At 44.0% G+C, this 19,236-nt stretch overlaps 2 protein-coding genes across 2 annotated transcripts in view; both read left to right on the top strand.

The window, feature by feature from the left end:
• RPL28 (ribosomal protein L28) overlaps positions 1 to 19,236 on the top strand; it is a 251,742-nt gene that overhangs the window by 48,943 nt on the left and 183,563 nt on the right. The gene's annotated exons all lie outside the window — the stretch shown is intronic.
• On the top strand, positions 1,158 to 17,739 carry TMEM238 (transmembrane protein 238). The gene is made up of 2 exons (XM_070729855.1): positions 1,158 to 1,601; positions 15,711 to 17,739. Exon 1 carries the CDS (start codon positions 1,243 to 1,245, stop codon positions 1,597 to 1,599), a length of 357 nt encoding a protein of 118 aa, XP_070585956.1. The 5' UTR covers positions 1,158 to 1,242; the 3' UTR covers positions 1,600 to 1,601; positions 15,711 to 17,739.

The raw sequence follows: 19,236 nt of genomic DNA, 5'->3' as shown, positions 1-19,236 counted from the left end.
TAGTAATCGGGTTGTCGAAGCCTGGAACTCATTACTGGACTCCGTAGTATCATCCCCTAACACCCAACATTTCTCCCTTAGACTATCCACGGTTGACCTCTCCAGATTCCTAAGAGGTCAGTAAGGGGAGTGCATAAGCGCACTAGAGTGCCTTCCGTCCCCTGTCCTATAGTCTCTCCTATATCTCATATTTCTTCTCTACTATATCCTCTATAACAGTGTTTCCCAACCTTGACCACTTGAAGATATCTGGACTTCAACTCCCAGAATTCCCCAGCCAGCATCCGCTGGCTGGGGAATTCTGAGAGTTGAAGTCCAAATATCTTCAAGTGGCCAAGGTTGGGAAACACTGCTCTATAACCTTCCTTGTGTATTATTGTGTATTGGACAAAATAAATAAATATTTTTTTAAGATTTTAAAATTGGCTTCTTTTTTTATTGTTTTGCATTTACATAGTTGTTGTAAACTGCCCTGAGTCCTTCGAGATTGGGCGGCATAGAAGTCGAATTACATAAATAAATAAACTTTGCCAAAATGGACTCGCACCGCCGCACACCACCTGGCTCTTCACTCTCTCTGAAGCCTCTCGAATTCTTTTCACCTTCTTTCCTTGTACTTGTTTGGCTGTCAGGTGAGCGCAGGCAGCGGGCCTGAAAAGACGCCAGTGGGCAAGATTCCTTTTATGGACATCTCAGTGTATTGCAAAGGGAGGAGAACGGAGCGTCCGAGAGTGTCACTAGGAGAGGTGGAGGGTGGGGGATTTCAGAAGAGAAAATACACAGCTGGAAGACTTCCTGCTTTCTGCACCAAAGGCAGTGAATACTCTGCCACCTGGGGAACAAGAGCTCAGGACCTAGGGACCAGGCCTTTTGAGTTCCTTGACAGTGAGCAAGTGGGGGCTTATCCAGGATTCTTAGCTGTGAGGGTGCAGGAGGGTTAATTGAACTGTTGCTCCCTCCCTTTCTCAAACTGGTTGGACCACTTTCCAGGTGCACTCACTGGGCACTCCTATTCTCCACTCCCAGACTGAATAGTTTGCCCTTTCCTGCTGTTCTTTTCCCTCCTCCTCCTCCACTTCCTTTCTTTCATCTGGGTTTGTCCGTAAATTCTGCACACTGGCTTATGAGGAACGCCGCTTTGCATTGTTGCAACCTGTGCTTTGGGAGCCTTAGTTCCCTCCTGTCTTCTGAAGGGCTCCCAAAACTCCTTTCAAGTAAGTGCACTCCATCTACTCCAGTCCCATGGTCTCCTCGGGACTGAGCCGTTGCCGGCTGGCCCTGGCCTTTGCGGTGTTCATGGACGCTGCGGGCACCGGAGCACTGCTGACCGGCATCTTTGCAAGACTGAGGCTGCGGGGCCGAGACTTTGGGGACCTATTAATCTACTCGGGCGCGGTGCTGGTGTTCCTGAGCCTGTTGGGTTGGATTATGTGGTACACGGGCAATATTGAGATAGCCCCTGAAGAGCTGGCAAGGGATTATCACGCCAAGAAAGGCACGCTGGCACGGCTGGCTAGGAAGATCTCAAGGACGTGGTCGCGACGCCAAGGCGGTGGGCTGGCCATGAGGACCATGCCAAGTAGCCGAGAAGCAGCTTAGAGGTAACATATGCTCTTTTTCCCCTTGCAAATCACACCAGGGTTTTGATTTTAACCAGTCACATCAGGATTTTATTTATTTATTTGTTTATTATTTAGATTTGTATGCCGCCCCTCTCTGCAGTCTCAGGGCGGCTCACAACAGAATACAACAATTCATGACAAATCTAAATTATAATTTAAAATATTTTTAAAAATCCATTTACTAAGCAAACATACATACAAACATACCATGCATAAATTGTATATGCCCGGGGGAGAAGTCTCAGTTCCCCCATGCCTGACGACAAAGGTGGGTTTTAAGGAGCTTACGAAAGGCAAGGAGAGTAGGGGCAGTTCTAATCTCTGGGGGGAGTTGGTTCCAGAGAGTCGGGGCTGCCACAGAGAAGGCTCTTCCCCTGGGGCCCGCCAACCTACATTGTTTGGTTGATGGGACCCGGAGAAGGATCGGTCGCTGGGATTCGTGCAGCAGAAGGCGGACTCGGAGATATTCATAGTAGGGGTCCCCAAACTTGGCAACTTTAAGACTTGTGGACTTCAGCTCTCAGAATTCTCCAGCCAACATAGTCCACAAGTCTTAAAGTTGCCAAGTTTGAAGACCTCTGCAAGTAGAGTAACCAACTCCTCTCTAAACTATGCTTTGGGTGCATGTGAACACCTGGCTTTTATTCAAAAATTCTGAGCTGATTGTGCACACCAACTTCCGCATGAAACCATCTGATAGCAAGGTTCCTTAATTTACAGTTCATTAGCAGTCTTTTTTAAAAAAAAATATTCATGTTTATTAGAAGACAAAATACAAACAGAAACAAAAACTGAGAAAATTCTTTTTTTCTTTTTTTCTATTCTTTCCCCCTGGGCCTCTACAGTTTATGCATGGTATGTCTGTATGTATGTCTGGTTTTTATAATAAGGGGTTTTTAGTTGTTTTATTATTGGATTGCTACATACTGTTTTTATCACTGTTGTTAGCCGCCCCGAGTCCACGGAGAGGGGCGGCATACAAATCCAATAAATAATTTTTTTTAAAAAAAAAAAGGACAGAAAATTAAGAAAAAGGAAAAAGGAAGAAAAAAGTAGCATCTTCTTACTTTTCAATGCAATGGAATAAAAAAAAGTTACAGTCTCAACCTTTTGCCTTAGTTACATTTCTGTAATAACAAAGTAATTTTGTCAAAATCTAAAATTAGAATTCTTTTTTTTTCCAGCTTCAAATATAAAATCCAGAAATTGTTCCCAAATGGAAACAAAATTAAATAAGTTATCTTTAATTAGAACATTCTGTGCCAATACCTTTACCATCCCTTGTTCTACTGTGGAGTTGTTTGCAATCCTAACATTAATTGGGACTTTTGGAAGTCGGTTAGCCCAGCTTTCCATTCCTGTAATATAAACAGATGCATCGTGTAATCTAAACTAATTTTCTTCTGGGCATTATTTTATCAGGTTTATCATGTATACTAAGGCAGCATTAAAAAGAATTACCTGAGTTAATTTTGTAGTCAATGCACAAATAGGGATTGCAATTTACCTTAGCGATTGTAAATATAAAATTACAAGTAGTCCTCGATTCACAACAATTTGTTTAGTGACTGTTCAAAGTTACAACAGCACTGAAAAAAATGTGAGTTATACATTGGAATCAGGCCTATTGTCCATCAGATGTAAAAATTATTAGTAAAATATTGGAATGCGCAGAAGTGGACAAATTGACAATGGAGCTACATGAAAAAGATGAATCAGAAAACTACAAAATTTGGAGTAGATGGCATATCTAGTTAGAAAATAGAAATAAAGATAATAACGTATGACTACATATATATATATATATATATATATATATATATATATATATATATATACACACACATGTAAGAAAATGTTATAAAAAAGGGAATATGTACGTAAATAGTAATAATGTATATTGAAAATGAGAACTTAGAGAAGTAACATTTATCAGTGATGCTAGTAAGAATTTGCTGTAATGAGGAAAACTGTTTATGTGTTTTATGTTTTTTTCTTTGTGTGCATTTTGTACTGTTTAATTTTTTAAATGTTTCATAAAAACTATTTAAAAAAAATAAAAAAATGTGAGTTATGACCACATTTCACAGGACCATTGTAGCACCCCCAAGATCAGTAATAAAAATTCAGGCCCTTGGCAACCGACTCACATCACAGGGTCGTGTGATCACCTTTTGCAACCTTCTGACAACCAGAGTTCAATGGGGAAAACTTGATTTGCTTAACATTCATGTCACTAACTTAACAAGTTGCTGATTTACTCAACAACTATGGCAAGAAATGTCATAAAATGGGGCAAAATCCGCTTAACAAATGTCTTGCTTAGCAGCAGAAATTTGGGGCTCATTTGTGATACATAAGTTGAGGAGAACCTGCAGTAGTACAGTGGTATCTCTACTTAAGAATTCAATTTGTTCCATGACCAGGTTCTTAAGTAGAAACGTTCTTAAGGAGAAGCAATTTTTCCCATGGGAATCAATGTAAAAGCAAATAATGCATGCAAACCCATTAGGAAAGAAATAAAAGCTCGGAATTTGGGTGGGAGGAGGAGGAAGAAGAAGAGGAGGAGGACAGTCGCTGCCCAGAGTGAAGGGAGCGTTTATTTTCTCTGGGCGCTGGCAGAGGTTTATTCCCTCTCCAAGCGCCCAGAGAAAAGGAAATGCTTTGTTTGCTCTGGACTGCCAAAGCCTCCTTAAGTGCCACTGAAAGGCTCCTCTGGCAGCCCAGAAAAGCCTGAGATGAAAGGGGGAATGGCAGGAAACTGGCTGGGCCTTTGTGCCCCTCTCAAATTTCCTGGGAAATTTTTCCGGGCTTGGGTTCTTAAGTAGAAAATGGTTCTTTAGAGGCAAAAAAATCTTGAACACCCGCTTCTTATCTAGAAATGTTCTTAAGTAGAGGCACCACTGTATATCGTACCCAGGGATAGGATTGGATGCAAGGGTGGATTCCCATTACCGCCACTACCGGTTTGCTGCACGGGCAGCTTCAGTGCCCTTGTGTGCGCGTCCGAGCGTATGTTTGCTTTTGCAGTTGTGCAGGAAGCAAAATCTCGCGAGGGGACACACATATGCAGAAGCAAAAAAACCACCAAAGTTTCTCATGCACGTCCCCTTGTGAGATTTTGCTTCTGCGCAGGAACATAAAGCAAAAATACACTGGGATGTGCGCGCGCGTATGCAAGGAAAGCGAAGCTGTGTACACAGCACACCGAGTGCTACTAGTGCGCTATCCTCAACCGTACCAGTAGCAGCCCACTACTACCTTGTTTCCCCGAAAATAAGACGTACCCCGAAAGTAAGGCATGTCAGAGGTTTTGCAGAATTTGCTAATATAAGGCACCCCCCCCCGAAAATAAGGCGTAGTCAAGTTTACATACAGTATGGTGGAAAAACATACGGTACCATTCAAAGCTGTTCATAGCGGTACTGTAATACAGTGTTCCCTCGATTTTTGCTGGGGTTGCGTTCTGAGACCGCGAAATAGAGATGCTTCCTTTCTTCCTCCCCCCTCCATTCCTGGTTTTACTTAACCCCAAAACTGAGCTGCTTGGTGACTCACAGGACCTCTGCCGCCACAACCGACAGAAGACACATGGGCCGCCAGAAAGCTGAGAGGCCTGGCGGCAGCGAAATCTACAACAGCAAAATCAGCGGTGGCATCCCAAAAGCGGAGGAGCAGCTCCCGACGCTGACCAGCCCAAACCGTCGGCCCCCTTTGCTGCTGCAGGCGGGTAGCCGCCCATCCGTCGGGCTGTCTTCTGCCTCTGGATGCGGAGGCACACCCATGGCCACCGAGGGCTCATCCCCAAGCGGCGCCGGCACCGAAAAAAGACGGGTCCAGCGAGGAGGCTGAGCCTTGGCCGCCACTGCCCAGAAATATAAGGCAGCCCCCGAAAATAAGACGTAGCACAACTTTTGGAGCAAAAATTAATATAAGACAGTGTCTTATTTTCGGGGAAACAGGGTAATTGGATGGATAAAGTGACCAGCTATGATTTGCAGTTGCTCTCCATTATTTTCACAACATTTACTCTGTCACAAATTTTAAATTCATGGCAGCATTTTGTGGCATTGCTGTGAAAGAGCTAGTTTCCATTATTGTAAGTAAAACTGGGCTGCGGATCTGACTGTACGAAATTTGTTTCTTTATCTTCCCTTTCACTTTTGTAATTTCCATATTATTTCACTCTACCATGGTATTACGCTAGTTTCTCGTTCATATATTATTACCCAATGGAAGACATTCTCCTTGTCCTTATCCTGCAGAGCTAGAGGTAATGGTAGCTACAGCCCAGCACATCTACAAACCATCATGCTGGAAAAGACTGGGTTTAGAGAGGCTGGGGAAGACCTCTGCTTTCGACATCTACTGCATATGAAAAGTCAATGAAAATAATATCTTCTCAAGTTGAGCTTGATTATGGTTGACTTCAAAGATATGGCTAGGAGCCGTGGTTCTAGCCCCAATGGTTAGAATGCCATACTGCAGGCTACATCTTCTGACTGTCGTCTGCCTGCAATTTGGCAGTTCGAATCACACCAGGCTCAAGGTTGACTCAGCCTTACAAGGTTGGTAAAATGAGGATACAGTTTGTTGGGGGCAATAGGTTGACTCTGTAAAGGGTTGCCTAGAGAGGGTTGTAAAAGCACTGTGGTGCATAGTTCCCTCTAAGCTGAGCAGTGAGCAATCGCTCACTTAAAAATCATCATCAACTCAGAGTTTTCCAAACCTGCCCAGAAGCCGAGAGGGAAAGAGTGAGAGGGAAGGAAAGAGAGAGGAAGAGAGGAAGAGAGAGAAACAGATAGAAAAAAGAGAGGAAGGAAAAGAGAAAGAAAAAGAATGGGAGTAAGGAAGAGAGAAAGAAAATCAAAATCTAGTTTGAAACTAGCTCAACTATTTAAGTGGCATTTTGATATTGATAGAGTTGCCCTATTATGAGCTCACTGTTATAGACACACAGTACAGTATTTTATGTTGAAATTCTCTGAGGAAAATAGGGTGGGTTTTTTGTTTGTTTGTTTGTTTGTTTGTTTGTTTGTTTATTTACTTACTTACTTACTTACTTACTTACTTACTTACTTACTTACTTACTTACTTACTTACTTACTTATTTATTATTTCTGTGCCGCCCAGTCCCGAAGGGACTGCCGCTCAGACACTATACTTTTCCGCCCACCCCCCAAAAAAATTAGAGGGAACACTGCTGTGGTGTATAAGTTTAAGTGCTATTACTACATGGCTTTCCACTAAGTTGATTGTGCAGACTAGATTATAGCTTTGGTTTGTTCTGGTGGCTTCTAATCCATATGCTAGCCAGATCTGAATCAGTTCATCTCTTCCAAGGTCATCCATGATCAACTAGGTGCTCCCAAGTAGCAAATATATGACAATAACCACATATTTGGAAAGAATCTGTCCAACATTCAGCAAGTCTTCTCAGTGTTCTAATTAAGGTTGGCTTCCTGTTTTTCATGCAAAGATGGTTTTTCAATGAACACAACATGTGTTCATTTGGCTAGCACAACAATCTCTGCTAATGAGGCTATGCCAGGAACTAATATCTTTTTGACTTTTTGCCACCCTGCTGTTAAGACCTGGGTGGTGGCCACTGGTGTGAAACCGTACTGAAAAAGGGGAAGAGCATCATTAGAATAACAGATTTTAAAAAGCAAACATTTGCGCAAGTCATTATATTTCAAACAGTATACAATACTTTTTTATACTTTTTGAAATATAATCATATGTAAATGTACAAATATATGAAGAAATGTATTGGAAAAGGTAATAGAAATGGATTAGATCTGTTAAATTAGAACAAAATATGTGAGAAATATCTTTTTACTCCTTATTTTTTTAATTTTCTTTTAATCTTTTCTTTTTGGAAAACAATAAAGGTACTATAAAAAAATATTTCAAAAAGTATACAATAAAACAATGTCTATATAACTGAGTTCACAGAAGAAGTGATATTGGTTTTCTAACCAAAGGGCATTAAATTATTATGTGACTTGGTTAATTTTGGTGAAATGGTGTAAAGTCTTCTGTTTAGGCAGGAGGATGGACTAGATGGCCTACAAGGTTCTTTTATTCAGCTGTTTTGCTGGAATATGATATAGCTCCTAATAGAATGTGTTATATATAACTGACTTAGTTTGTTGAAAAATAGCTTCTCTCATATCTTTTAATGATAGTTCATTATAGAATAGATTTAAACAGGTATTAATCTGGCCAACAAAGGATTATACTGTCTGAACTAAAATCATGGCCAGTTTTTTTCAGCCATTACATATAGTAAGGCTACCATATCAAGACTACAATAATTGAGATGATCTCTAAGTGGCAACAAAGAGCAAGTATTTTCTCTATTTCTCAAAATGTGCTCATATTTTCAGTGCTGGGCAAACCGGTAGAAGAATTATATGAATCACACCGCTGGTATTGAGTGTCTTCATAGCTTTGCCCTTCAACCTGAGACTTTTCTGACCATGTCCCACCAAACCTAAGATTTCCAGTCAGGCTTCCTGGTCATAATTATATGCACGGGGTCTTTCTCATTCCCAGGAAATGTTCCATGGAAAGAGAGAGGTTTAGAGTCCAAAGTAGGCAACCCAACTTCCGTGGGGTCCTTGGTGTTCTATGAGCTTGGTTGTTTACTTGTAGATATTTCATTACCCAATCAGATAATATCCTCATGAAGGTTAATGAAGCATCTGCAAGAAAACAATCAAGCTTGGAGGATATTAAGGACCCCACAGTTCCACTCCGACCTACAAATATTCTCTTCTATCAGTCCTACTTCCATTTGATCTCATATCCAAAGCATGAATCCCAGCGACCAGTTAAGTCCCACAGAGTGGGCCTTCTCCGGGTCCCGTCAACTAAACAATGTCGCTTGGCGGGACCCAGGGGAAGAGCCTTCTCTGTGGCGGCCCTGGCCCTCTGGAACCAACTCCCCCCCAGAGATTAGAATTGCCCCCAGCCTCCTTGCCTTTCATAAGCTTCTTAAAACCCACCTCTGCCGCCAGGCATGGGGGAACTGAGATACTCTTTCCCCCTAGGCCTTTACGATTTTATGCATGGTATGTCTGTATGTATGTTTGGTTTTATAATAAGGGTTTTTAACTGTTTTAATATTGGATTGTTATATGCTGTTTTTATTACTGTTGTTAGCCGCCCCGAGTCTACGGAGAGGGGCAGCATACAAATCCAATAAACCAACCAACCAACCAACCAACCAACCAACCAACCAACCAACCAACCAGTGATGGTGAACCTATGGCGGGATTGTCACAAGCACATGAGCTGTTGTCCTAGCTCAGCTTCAATGTGCATGTGTGTGCCAGCCAGCTGAATTTTGGCTTGCACAGAGGCTCTGGGAGGGCTATTTTGTCTTCCATAGAGCCTCCGGGGAATGGGGGAGGGCGTTTTTAACCTCCCCCAGCTCTAAAGGGAACTTTTTGGAGGGCAAAACACAAGCCTACTGGGCACACCAGAAGTGGGGAAACAGGTCATTTCTGGCCTCCAAAGGGCTTTCGGGGAAATCTGTTTTCGCCCTCCCCAGGCATTGAATTATGGGTGTGGGTATTCACACATGTGCAGTAGTGTATGTGAGTGTTCTTTTGGCACCCGAGGGAAAAAAAGGTTCACCATCACTGGCACTATGGAATGTATTGTATGTACCATGTCCTCTACTTTTTATGGGCAACCCACAGAAAAAGGCAGGTGTGGAGGAGAGAAAAGCGTGGAAAGTAAAAGCTGTTCTCACAGCAGAAGTGAGAATGAAACTGTGGACTTCCTGTTCCATAGTTCATATGTTAGAGGTTCAACTCGCCAGTGATGCAATGAACAATCCACCTCATTGTAAGATACAAGGAAGGTTAATATCTTTCTTCCTTACAAAGAGAGAGTCCTTTAGAAACGCAGTTCAAATCACATACTATACAGGTAGTCCTTGACTTATCTGTACAGTAATTTGGGTACAATTGAACTCAATATAGTAATTTGGGTACAGAAATCGATAGTGTAACTAAAGAAATAAAAAATATAGATGAGCAAGAGTACACTAACTGTTGGAGTAGGTTTTATCACTAGATGGAAAAAGAGTAAAAAAGTAAAATCAGAGCGTTAATAAATATTAGATAACATGGGAAATAAATGTCAGAGAATTGGTCACAATAGGAAAACCAAAAGATATACCAGAATAAGATCTTTGCCAAAACTCAATGTATATATGTAAATACAATTCATGTAATAGTAAATAAGCACCATTAGACTTGTACTACAGGCACGTCACAAATTGTCCAACTTTTATTTTAGTTTTTTTTCTTTCCCTGTGTGAGTTTTATGGTTTGTATTTTGTGTGTTTAAATAAAGTTTATTTTTAAAATAAAAAAAACTAAAAAGTAATTTGGGTACTATTGAGCCAGGTGGGGGCTCCAACTTATTGCTGTTCCCGGTGCTGATGCGTGCACAGCTCTGGTTGACCGGCAGGCACAAGATTTTGGAGCAAAATTTGGCTTCTGAACATGTGCAGGAAGCAAATCTTGCAAAAAGACGCACGGCGTCTTTCAGTGAAATCGCTGAACGCCAAAATCTCTCTCGCACACATGTCCTCTCGCGAGTATTTGCCTCCTGTGCATGTGCAGAAGCCAAATCTCACTCCGAGGTGCGTGCCCGCCTTCCAGTCACCCATTTCCATTACCTGGGCGGCGTTACCCCACCCGTTCAAATAGGAACCTGATTTTATTTATTTATTTATTTATTCATTCATTCATTCATTCATTCATTTATTAGATTTGTATGCCGCCCCTCTCCGCAGACTCGGGGCGGCTCACAGCAACAATAAACAATATATAACAAATCTAATAATTTAAAAGAAACACTAAAAGCCCCATTATTAAAAGCAAACATACACACAAGCATACCATACATAACTGTATAGGCCCGGGGGAGATGTTTCAATTCCCCCATGCCTGACGGCAAACGTGGGTTTTAAGGAGTTTACAAAAGGCGAGGAGGGTGGGGGCAGTTCTAATCTCTGGGGGCAGCTGGTTCCAGAGGGTCAGGGCCGCCACAGAGAAGGCTCTTCCCCTGGGTCCCGCCAAACGGCATTGTTTAGTTGATGAGACCCGGAGAAGGCCAACTCTGTGGGACCTAATCGGTCGCTGGGATTCGTGCGACAGATACTGAATTGAACCCAAAATTTCAATTTTGCTAAGCAAGATGGTTGTTAGGAGAGTTTTGCCCCATTTAACAACCTTTCTTGCTATCATTGTTAAGTGAACCATTGCAGTTGTTAATGTTAACATATGAGCAGAGTAATCCTTGTTTACCAAGGTTGTGCACACACAGGAATGTTTAGATTGAGATTAGTTGTGAGTAATTATTCATTCACACACAGATATACCAACTTGAATTAAAGTTTACTTTGAGAAATAAGATCTTCAGGTAAACAGTCTATACACATAATAGTCAGAATAATAATCCAAGTATCACCAAGTTCGTAGTCTTTCTTACCAGTCATATTTATCATAATCAGTAAACAAAGATATCAAGCTTAAACACATTTTAGCTATAATCTATAACTACAATGCAGAGAGATTGCAGAGAAAATGCAGAGCAAACCTAACCGCCATTAACAGTAAGTAGCCAGGCAAAGAGAAACAGAGAGGGTGACTCAGAGAAGCTATGAACTCTAGCTCCCTCTTCTGGCAGTCTGCAATAGCTCAGCTAAATAGGCATAGCTCAGTTATAACACATACTGTTGGTTTATATCAGGGGTAGGCAAAGTTGGCTTTTCTATGACACATGGACTTCAACTCCCAGAATTCTACAGCTAGTATGATTGGCTCAGGAATTCTGGGAGTTGAAGTCCACAAGTCATTAAAGAGCCAACTTTGCCTACCCCTGGTTTATATATATTGCCAAACCAACCGTAATGGACAGATTCCACACAGTTAAGTTGGTGACATAGTGGTTAAGTGAATCTGGTTTCCCCCATTGACTCTGCTTGTCAGAAGGTCGCAAAAGAGGATCACATGAACGCTCCCCCCGGGACACTGCAACTGTCGTAAATATGAGTCAATTGCCAAGCTCCTGAATTTTGATCATGAAACCATGAGATTATTATTATTTATTTATTTATTTATTGGATTTGTATGCCGCCCCTCTCCGGAGACTCGGGGCGGCTAACAGCAATGGCCCTAAGTGTAAAAAATCCCAGCCACAAATCACTTTTTTCAGTTATTCAATCAGTCATTAAACGAGCAGCTGTAAGTTAAGGACTACATGTAATCAAGAAGGCTGGGAACAATTGTGGATGAACTTGTTCATGGCTTCTGTTTCCTTAAAGTCTGTTCTTTGCCTTCCCTTGAAACAAAGGGCTGATCTCAGACTCTCAGTTTTTTATTTTTATTTTTAAAAAAATTCTAGGCGTCCTACTGGACCAGACAAAGGTCCTATAATATGATTAAGCAGCCTCTTTCCAGCAATGGGCTAGAAGCTGCTTTTATAGCTCGGTCCTCCCTGTTGTTACTTCCCTCACTAACTGCTTTTGTTTATCTTTCAGCATCCTCATTAAACTTTTAATGCCACATATTTGGAGACAGGCCACAGATATCATTTTTCATGTCTGGATGAAACCAGAGCCTTCCTCCTGTTGCTCTGCCTTTGATGGCCTTTGCTTGCAAATACAGACTCCTTTGCTACATCTACATCAGGGGTCCCCCAATCCCACCACTGGGCTGCAGCCTACTCGAAACTGGGCCGGAGAAACAGCTGGGCAGCATAGGTGCAGCTTGACTTGCGGCAGTAGTGGGCTGCACCCAGTACGGGCCACACTATAGTAGCAGAAATGGAGATGCACATGCATATTTGCATCCCCAATGCATGCGCATGCCTTCCCGCATCAGATTCGACTTCTCTCGCATGGGAAATTCCGCTGATTTTTGCCAATTTTTTTTGCTTCTATGCATGTTCAGGAACAAAGAGATTGCTAAAAAACTGTGAAATCTCATGCGTGCAAGCATCCCAGCGACCGGCTAGGTCCCACAGAGTTGGCCTTCTCCGGGTCCCGTCGACAAAACAATGTCGTCAGGCGGGACCCAGGGGAAGAGCCTTCTCTGTGGCGGCCCCGACCCTCTGGAATCAACTCCCCCCCGGAGATTAGGATTGCTCCCACCTTCCTTTCCTTTCGCAAACTCCTTAAAACCCACCTCTGTCGACAGGCATGAGGAAATTGATTCCCCTGGGCCGTTTCCGCTTTACGTATGGTTTGTATGAGATGTATGATTGTTTTTTTTATATTAAGGGTTTTTAATTGTTTTTAATCATTGGATTTGTACTGTTTTGTTGTTGTGAGCCGCTCCAAGTCTCCGGAGAGGGACGGCATAGAAACATAGAAGACTGACGGCAGAAAAAGACCTCATGGTCCATCTAGTCTGCCCTTATACTATTTCCTGTATTTCATCTTACAATGGATATATGTTAATCCCAGGCATGTTTAAATTCAGTTACTGTGGATTTACCAACCACGTGTCTGCTGGATGTTTGTTCTAAGGATCTACTACTCTTTCAATGAAATAATATTTTCTCACGGCATACAAATCTAATAAATAATAATAATAATAATCATCATCATCATCATCATCCTCGTGCAAGATTTTCCTTTCAGCGCATGCACAGAAGCTCAATCTCACGCAGACGTAGACATGCCCACTTGCCGGACGTGCGTGCCCACAACGGTCTCCGGGAGCACACCACTAGCCCCGGAGACAAGGAAAACCCTTCCTGACTTGCGCAAGTGGTGGGCTGGTTCCTTTCTTGCACATATGTGCAAGAAAGCTTGGGGACCACTGATTTACATCATCAGTTGAATACAACACAACCATAAAACTAGTCCAGTGATGGCGAACCTTTTTTGGCTCGAGTGCCAAAAGGGTGCTTGCGCATATCGATAGCGTGCCAAGGGATGCCTACACCCATAATGCAATGCCTTCCACTTGTGCATGCACACAACCCCCTGTGCTCTTCCCCCTGCCTCACACATGTGCACAGGCTTCACTGGTCTTTGGACTTCTGGTAGGCCCATTGGACTGTTTTTCACCCTCCCCAGGTTACAAGAAAGGCTCCTGAAGCCTGGGGATGGCAAAAAAATGTCTCAATGGGCCAACCGGAAGTTTAGAAATGAAATGGAAGTGGAGTTGCCCTATACTTGCCTTCAGATAGTTGCAACCAGGCCTCACATACTTCGGCCTATTTCTTCTGCAGCCAGCAAGTCTTTCCTGAAGGCCTCGTAACTGATAATCGAGCTCCGGATCGACCTGGAGATCTGTTATTGGCTGCAGAGGCCTTCAGGGAAGCCTTGCCAGCTGCAGAAGAAATGGGCCTAGGTGTGTGCAAAGCTTGGCTGCAAAGCCGAAGAATTTCCTGAAGACCTCGGACAGTGAAATGGGGGCTGTGGGTGATGCACACAAGTGAACTATAGGTGGGCCCCTTGGGCCATTTATCGCCATCCCCAGACCTCAGGAGGCTTTCCCTGAAGCCTGCGGAGAGTGAAAATAGACAAAAAGGAGCCCCAAAATCAGCTAGCCATGGCACGCATGTACATGCCCTCAGATATGGCTGAGTATGCCGCTTGTGGCATGTGTGACATAGGTTTGCCATCACTGAACTAGTCTATTACATATTGCTTTAAAACTTTGGGAAGACCAACCTTAATGTGTTTCCTCTGTCTGGCCACTTAGGCTACTTAGGATCTCTTTTTGAAAGTCTAGTGACTGTGTGCATTCTGCCTCCCTCTCTCCCTTACTCTCTCCTACCCCCTCTACCTCCCTCTCTCCCCTTCTGTCTTCCTCGCTCCCCCTCCCTCTTCCTCCCTGTTTCCCTCCCTCTCTCCCTCCCCTTCTGTCTTCCTCCCTCTCCGTCCGCCTCCCTCTTTCTCCATTTCCCTCTCTCCCTCTTTCATTCCCTCTCCCTCCTTGTCTCCCTCCCTCCCCCTCTCTATCTCTCTCCCACTGTCTCCTCTCCCCCTCCCTTTTTTATCTCCCCTCCCTCCCCTTCTGTCTTCCTCCATCTCCGTCCGCCTCCCTCTTCCTCCGTTTCCCTCTCTCCCTCTTTCATTCCCTGTCCCTCGTCTCCTTCCCTCCCCCCCTCTCTGTCTCTCTCCCACTGTCTCCCTCTCCCCTCCCTCCTTTTTATCTCCCTCCCTCTCCCTCTGCCTCCCTCTTCCTGTTTCTCTCCCTTTTTCCCTCCCTCTCTCCTTCCCCCTCTCTGTCTCTCCCACTGTCTCCCCCTCCCTGCCTCTTTCTATCTCCCTCCCTCCCCCTTCTGTCTTCCTCCCTCCCTCTCTCTCCCCCTCTCCCTCCCTCCCTCCTTCTCTTTCTATCTCCTCCCTCCTGTCTTCCTCCCTCCTTCTCCCTCTCCCTCCCTCTCCCTTCCTCTTCCCTCTCTCCCTCCCTACCCCTACTTCCTTCCTTCCCACTCAATCTCCCTCTCACCCACTGTCTCCCTCCCTCTCTCAAACACAATGGAATTTCTGCCACTTAGCAGCCAACTTTCATTCATGGCCAATTGCAGTGTCCCAGGGTCACAAAAGGCTGCGATTTCTCCCGTGTGTTGCTGGTGTTTGACATTTATTTCCAATTTCCAGCAAAAAAATGCATATTGTAGAAAGCAGGCTTGCTTAACAATTGCTGTGTTCCCATAACACCTAACCATCAAAACGGACAACTGTAATCCTGAGTTTAATTACAGTCATAGGTTGAGTAGTATCGGTAACATTTTCAATATTTCCCGGAACAAAATCATTTATCCAGACATGTCAATATGTTATATGACCTGAATTCTGGGTCTTTTCCATTCTTTCCCCGAGAAACCAATGTGGGCATCTTCTGAGCAAAACCTGCCCCTTAAACCGATCGCCTTTTTTCCTCCTGATCTGCCTTAAGCTCAGGGCTTGAAAATTGTTGACTCTTTCCTCCCTTGCCCCAACCTACTCATTACTCCCTTTAGTATGATGAATATTTGTAACAAGCTTGTGATTAACTCTTGCTCTCTCTCTCTCTCTGTTTTTGTGTGCTCCACCTGCAGGATGGATTTAGCTGGGCAACCTTCTTCTAAAACTGGACCTCACTGAGAAAAGCAAGTTACTCTTCATTCAACACCCTGGAGCTCCTGCCCATATCCACATAGTATCTTGTGATATTACTGCTGTACAGAACTGTTATGTCTGGGTCCCCCCAGACGCCAACACCAACCAAAAAGAGTATCCAGACACACTGGTAAAAAGCAAAGGCAGTTTATATTCTGGAAAGCAAACACAGGTAACAAAAACTGTTCTTACAGACAGGAACACGATGAAGCTTCACAGAGGTTTCACGAAGGCCAGGCAATAAAACAGGCTTCTTGCTGGCAAAAACAACACTGGAGATAATAAAACCCACGTCTCCCCCAAGTCTTTCAGCCTTCTAGGCCACAAGCCAAGATCAGAGACGCCAAGAATCGAAGCAAGGTCACAGGACTCCCAGTTGATAACTCTCCACAAGACTGTAAGGGCGGGCCTGCCTTTTCAACCCTGCTGAGGAGAACCACACCCAAACCCAGCTGTTGCCGATTCAGGGATGGAAATACCTTTCTAATTGGCCACTTCGTTGAGCTGCATGTCGCTGCCTCATGTCTATTATAGCCTGTGCCTCTTCATCCAATGAATCCAGGCTACTAGCTGGGGAGAGCCCCCCCCCCCGGGGGTCTCAGGCTGCTCTCCCTCCTCCTCTTCCTGACGTTCCTCTCCCCCGTCTGCCTGGTCCTCCCCCTCCTGGTCACTGTCCTCCTCCTCTGGGCATGGATCCGGCAGAGCTCCAGCCAGTCCCTGAGGAGCCTCAGGCTGAATCACAGCACAGAACTGGGTGAATTTTGATGTCTTTATGTTTCTAAATACATAAATATAGAGAGAATGTGAATTTTTTTCCCCCAGAGCAAGATGTGGTATTATTATTACTTTTCATTTTATAGCTACAGATAGTAAGTAAGTTGTGGTCAACTTACGAGCACAGTTGAGCCCAACATTTCTGTTATTAAGAGAAACATTTGTCAAGTGAGTTTTGCTCCATTTTATAACCTTTCTTGCCACAGTTGTTAAATGAATTGTTGCAGTTGATAAATGAGTAACAAGGTTGTTGGGTGATTCTGGCTTCTCCATTGACTTTGCTTGTCAGGAAGTTGCAAGAGGTGATCACGTGACGCCAGTGATCATAAACATGGCCTTGATCATAAATATGAACCGGTTGATAACCATCCGGATTTTGATCATGGGGATGCTGGAGAATTCGTAACTGTGAAAAACGGTCGTAACTCACATTCTTTCAGTGCCATTATAACTCTGAACAGTGACTACATGAACTGCTGTAAGTCAAGGACTACTACTGTTAATACTACTATTATTATTCCGAATCCAGCTAGCTTCTGATCTTAGCCTGCTTTTTCATCCTTTCTTGGTTTATCTGAATCTAAAAAAACATCCAGGACCCTTGAGATTTGTGACAGCAAATTTCTACACATGGCAGCGAATAACTTTTTTTGTGAATAACTTTTTTTATTTTTGAGCTTTGAAACTAGACAAGGTAGAAATCAGGGGTGAAATTCAAAAATTTTCCCTATCGGTTCTGTGGGCGTGGATTGGTGGACGAGGCAGGGGAAGGATACTGCAAAATCCTAATTCCTTCCCACTACTCAAAATTTACATTACTGGTTCTTCAAACTACTCAAAATTTCTACTACTGGTCCTCCAAAGTACTCAAAATTTCCACTACCGGTTTTCCAAATTACTCAAAATTTCCGCTACTGGTTCCCCAAACTACCCAAAATTCCCACTATCGGTTCTCCAAACTACTCAAAATTCCCACGACTGGTTCTCCAAACTACTCAAAATTTCTGCTACCAGTCAGAACCTGCAGAATTTCACCCCCGGTAGAAAGTGAGAATAGCTGGGGCAGGTTTGAGAGAGGGAGAGTTGAGCAGGGAAGGAGACCTCTGAGCGCTTAAGAAAGGCATGAATTCTTCTGGGCAGCTCATCGATTTAGGACCCCTGACTTAATCAATCAACATGAGAAAAAAAAGAAAACTATACTCTTTTATTGGTGATCATCAATGCGTCAGGAGATTCCAAAATCACGCTAGGAAGGGGGTGGAGGTGGGGCATCTCCAGATGGTGGCGCTGGTGGAGTTGGTGGAGGAGGAGCTGCTGAATCGCCGGAGGATGGTGGAGGTGGTGGAGGTGGCGGTGGTGGAGCTCCATCTGAAGGTGGTGCCGACGGTGGTGCCGATGGGTTTGAGGGTGGGGCTGATGCTGCATCTGACGGGGGTGGGGGTGGGGGTGGTGGGGGGGGTGGGGATTCTGGTGCTGGTGCTGGTGCTGGTGCTGGTGCTGGAGGTGGTGCTGGAGGTGGTTCTGGAGGTGGTGGAGGTGGAGGTGGTGGGGGTGGTGGGGGTGGGGGTGCGGGTGCGGGTGGGGGTGGGGGTGGTGGGGGGCGGTGGGGGCTCCGAAGGGGGTGGGGGTCCAACTTCAGGTTCTGGCGGTGGTGGTGGTGGTGGAGGAGCTTCCACTGGTTGAATTGGTTCAGGACTGGATTCCGGACTCCATTGTTGCCCTGATATTCCTCTTCCTGGCTCGGGTGAGTAAGTTCCTTGGGCCCAGGAGTCAAGTAGCTCGTGTCCCTTGTAGTCGTCAGCCTCACTTTCCTCATCTAAGAGCTTGACTAAGTAATCGGCCCATTTCGCTCCCACCTCGTGACGTCCGAGATCCTTTTTCCTTCTTCTGCAACTCTTTAAATTTCCTGTGTGGGAAAGAAGAACATCAAAATCGGGGATGGTGAAGTGAAAGGTGTGTGCCTGTCTGCCTTTTGATGTTGAACCAACTCTGAGCAGGATGACAGGACACCTGGGGTTAAACTGCATGTGTGAACGGTAGGATTAGAACACGGTGGATAGTTCCAGGTAGTCCTTGACTTACAACTAGAGTTGGACTGAAGGTCCATCGCTAAGCGAGGCAGTCATTGAGTGAGTCAGGCCAGGTTTTGGAACTTGTGTTTTGTTTTTGTTTTTTTGCTGTGCTCTTTAAGCAAATCAGCTTATGATTGTTATGAAAATCCAGCTTCCGCCAGATGGGAAGTGACAAATGGCCAACCGTGTGATTGTGATACCCCGCAACTGTTTGTCATGAGCCTTCGGAGAGGGGCGGCATACAAATCCAATTAATCAATGATAAATAAATAAATAAACTATCTGAAATACATGCTGGTTGCCAAGCGTCCAAATTCTGATTTTGTAATAATGTAATACAGTGTTCCCTCAATTTTCGCGGGGGATGCGTTCCGAGACCGCCCGCGAAAGTCAAATTTCCACATAGTAAAGATAAGGAAGTAAATACACTATTTTTGGCTATGAACAGTATCACAAGCCTTCCCTTAACACTTAAAACCCTAAACTGCCATTTTTTATTCCCTTAGCAACCATTTAGATTATTACTCACCATGTTTATTTATTAAAGTTTATTAAAAAAAATTATTAAAGGCGGACGAAAGTTTGGCAATGACGTATGACATCATCGGGCGGGAAAAAA

This window comes from Erythrolamprus reginae, chromosome Z (assembly GCF_031021105.1).
Source record: "Erythrolamprus reginae isolate rEryReg1 chromosome Z, rEryReg1.hap1, whole genome shotgun sequence".
NCBI lineage: Eukaryota > Metazoa > Chordata > Lepidosauria > Squamata > Dipsadidae > Erythrolamprus > Erythrolamprus reginae.
This window is presented reverse-complemented; position numbering and strand designations above follow the sequence as displayed.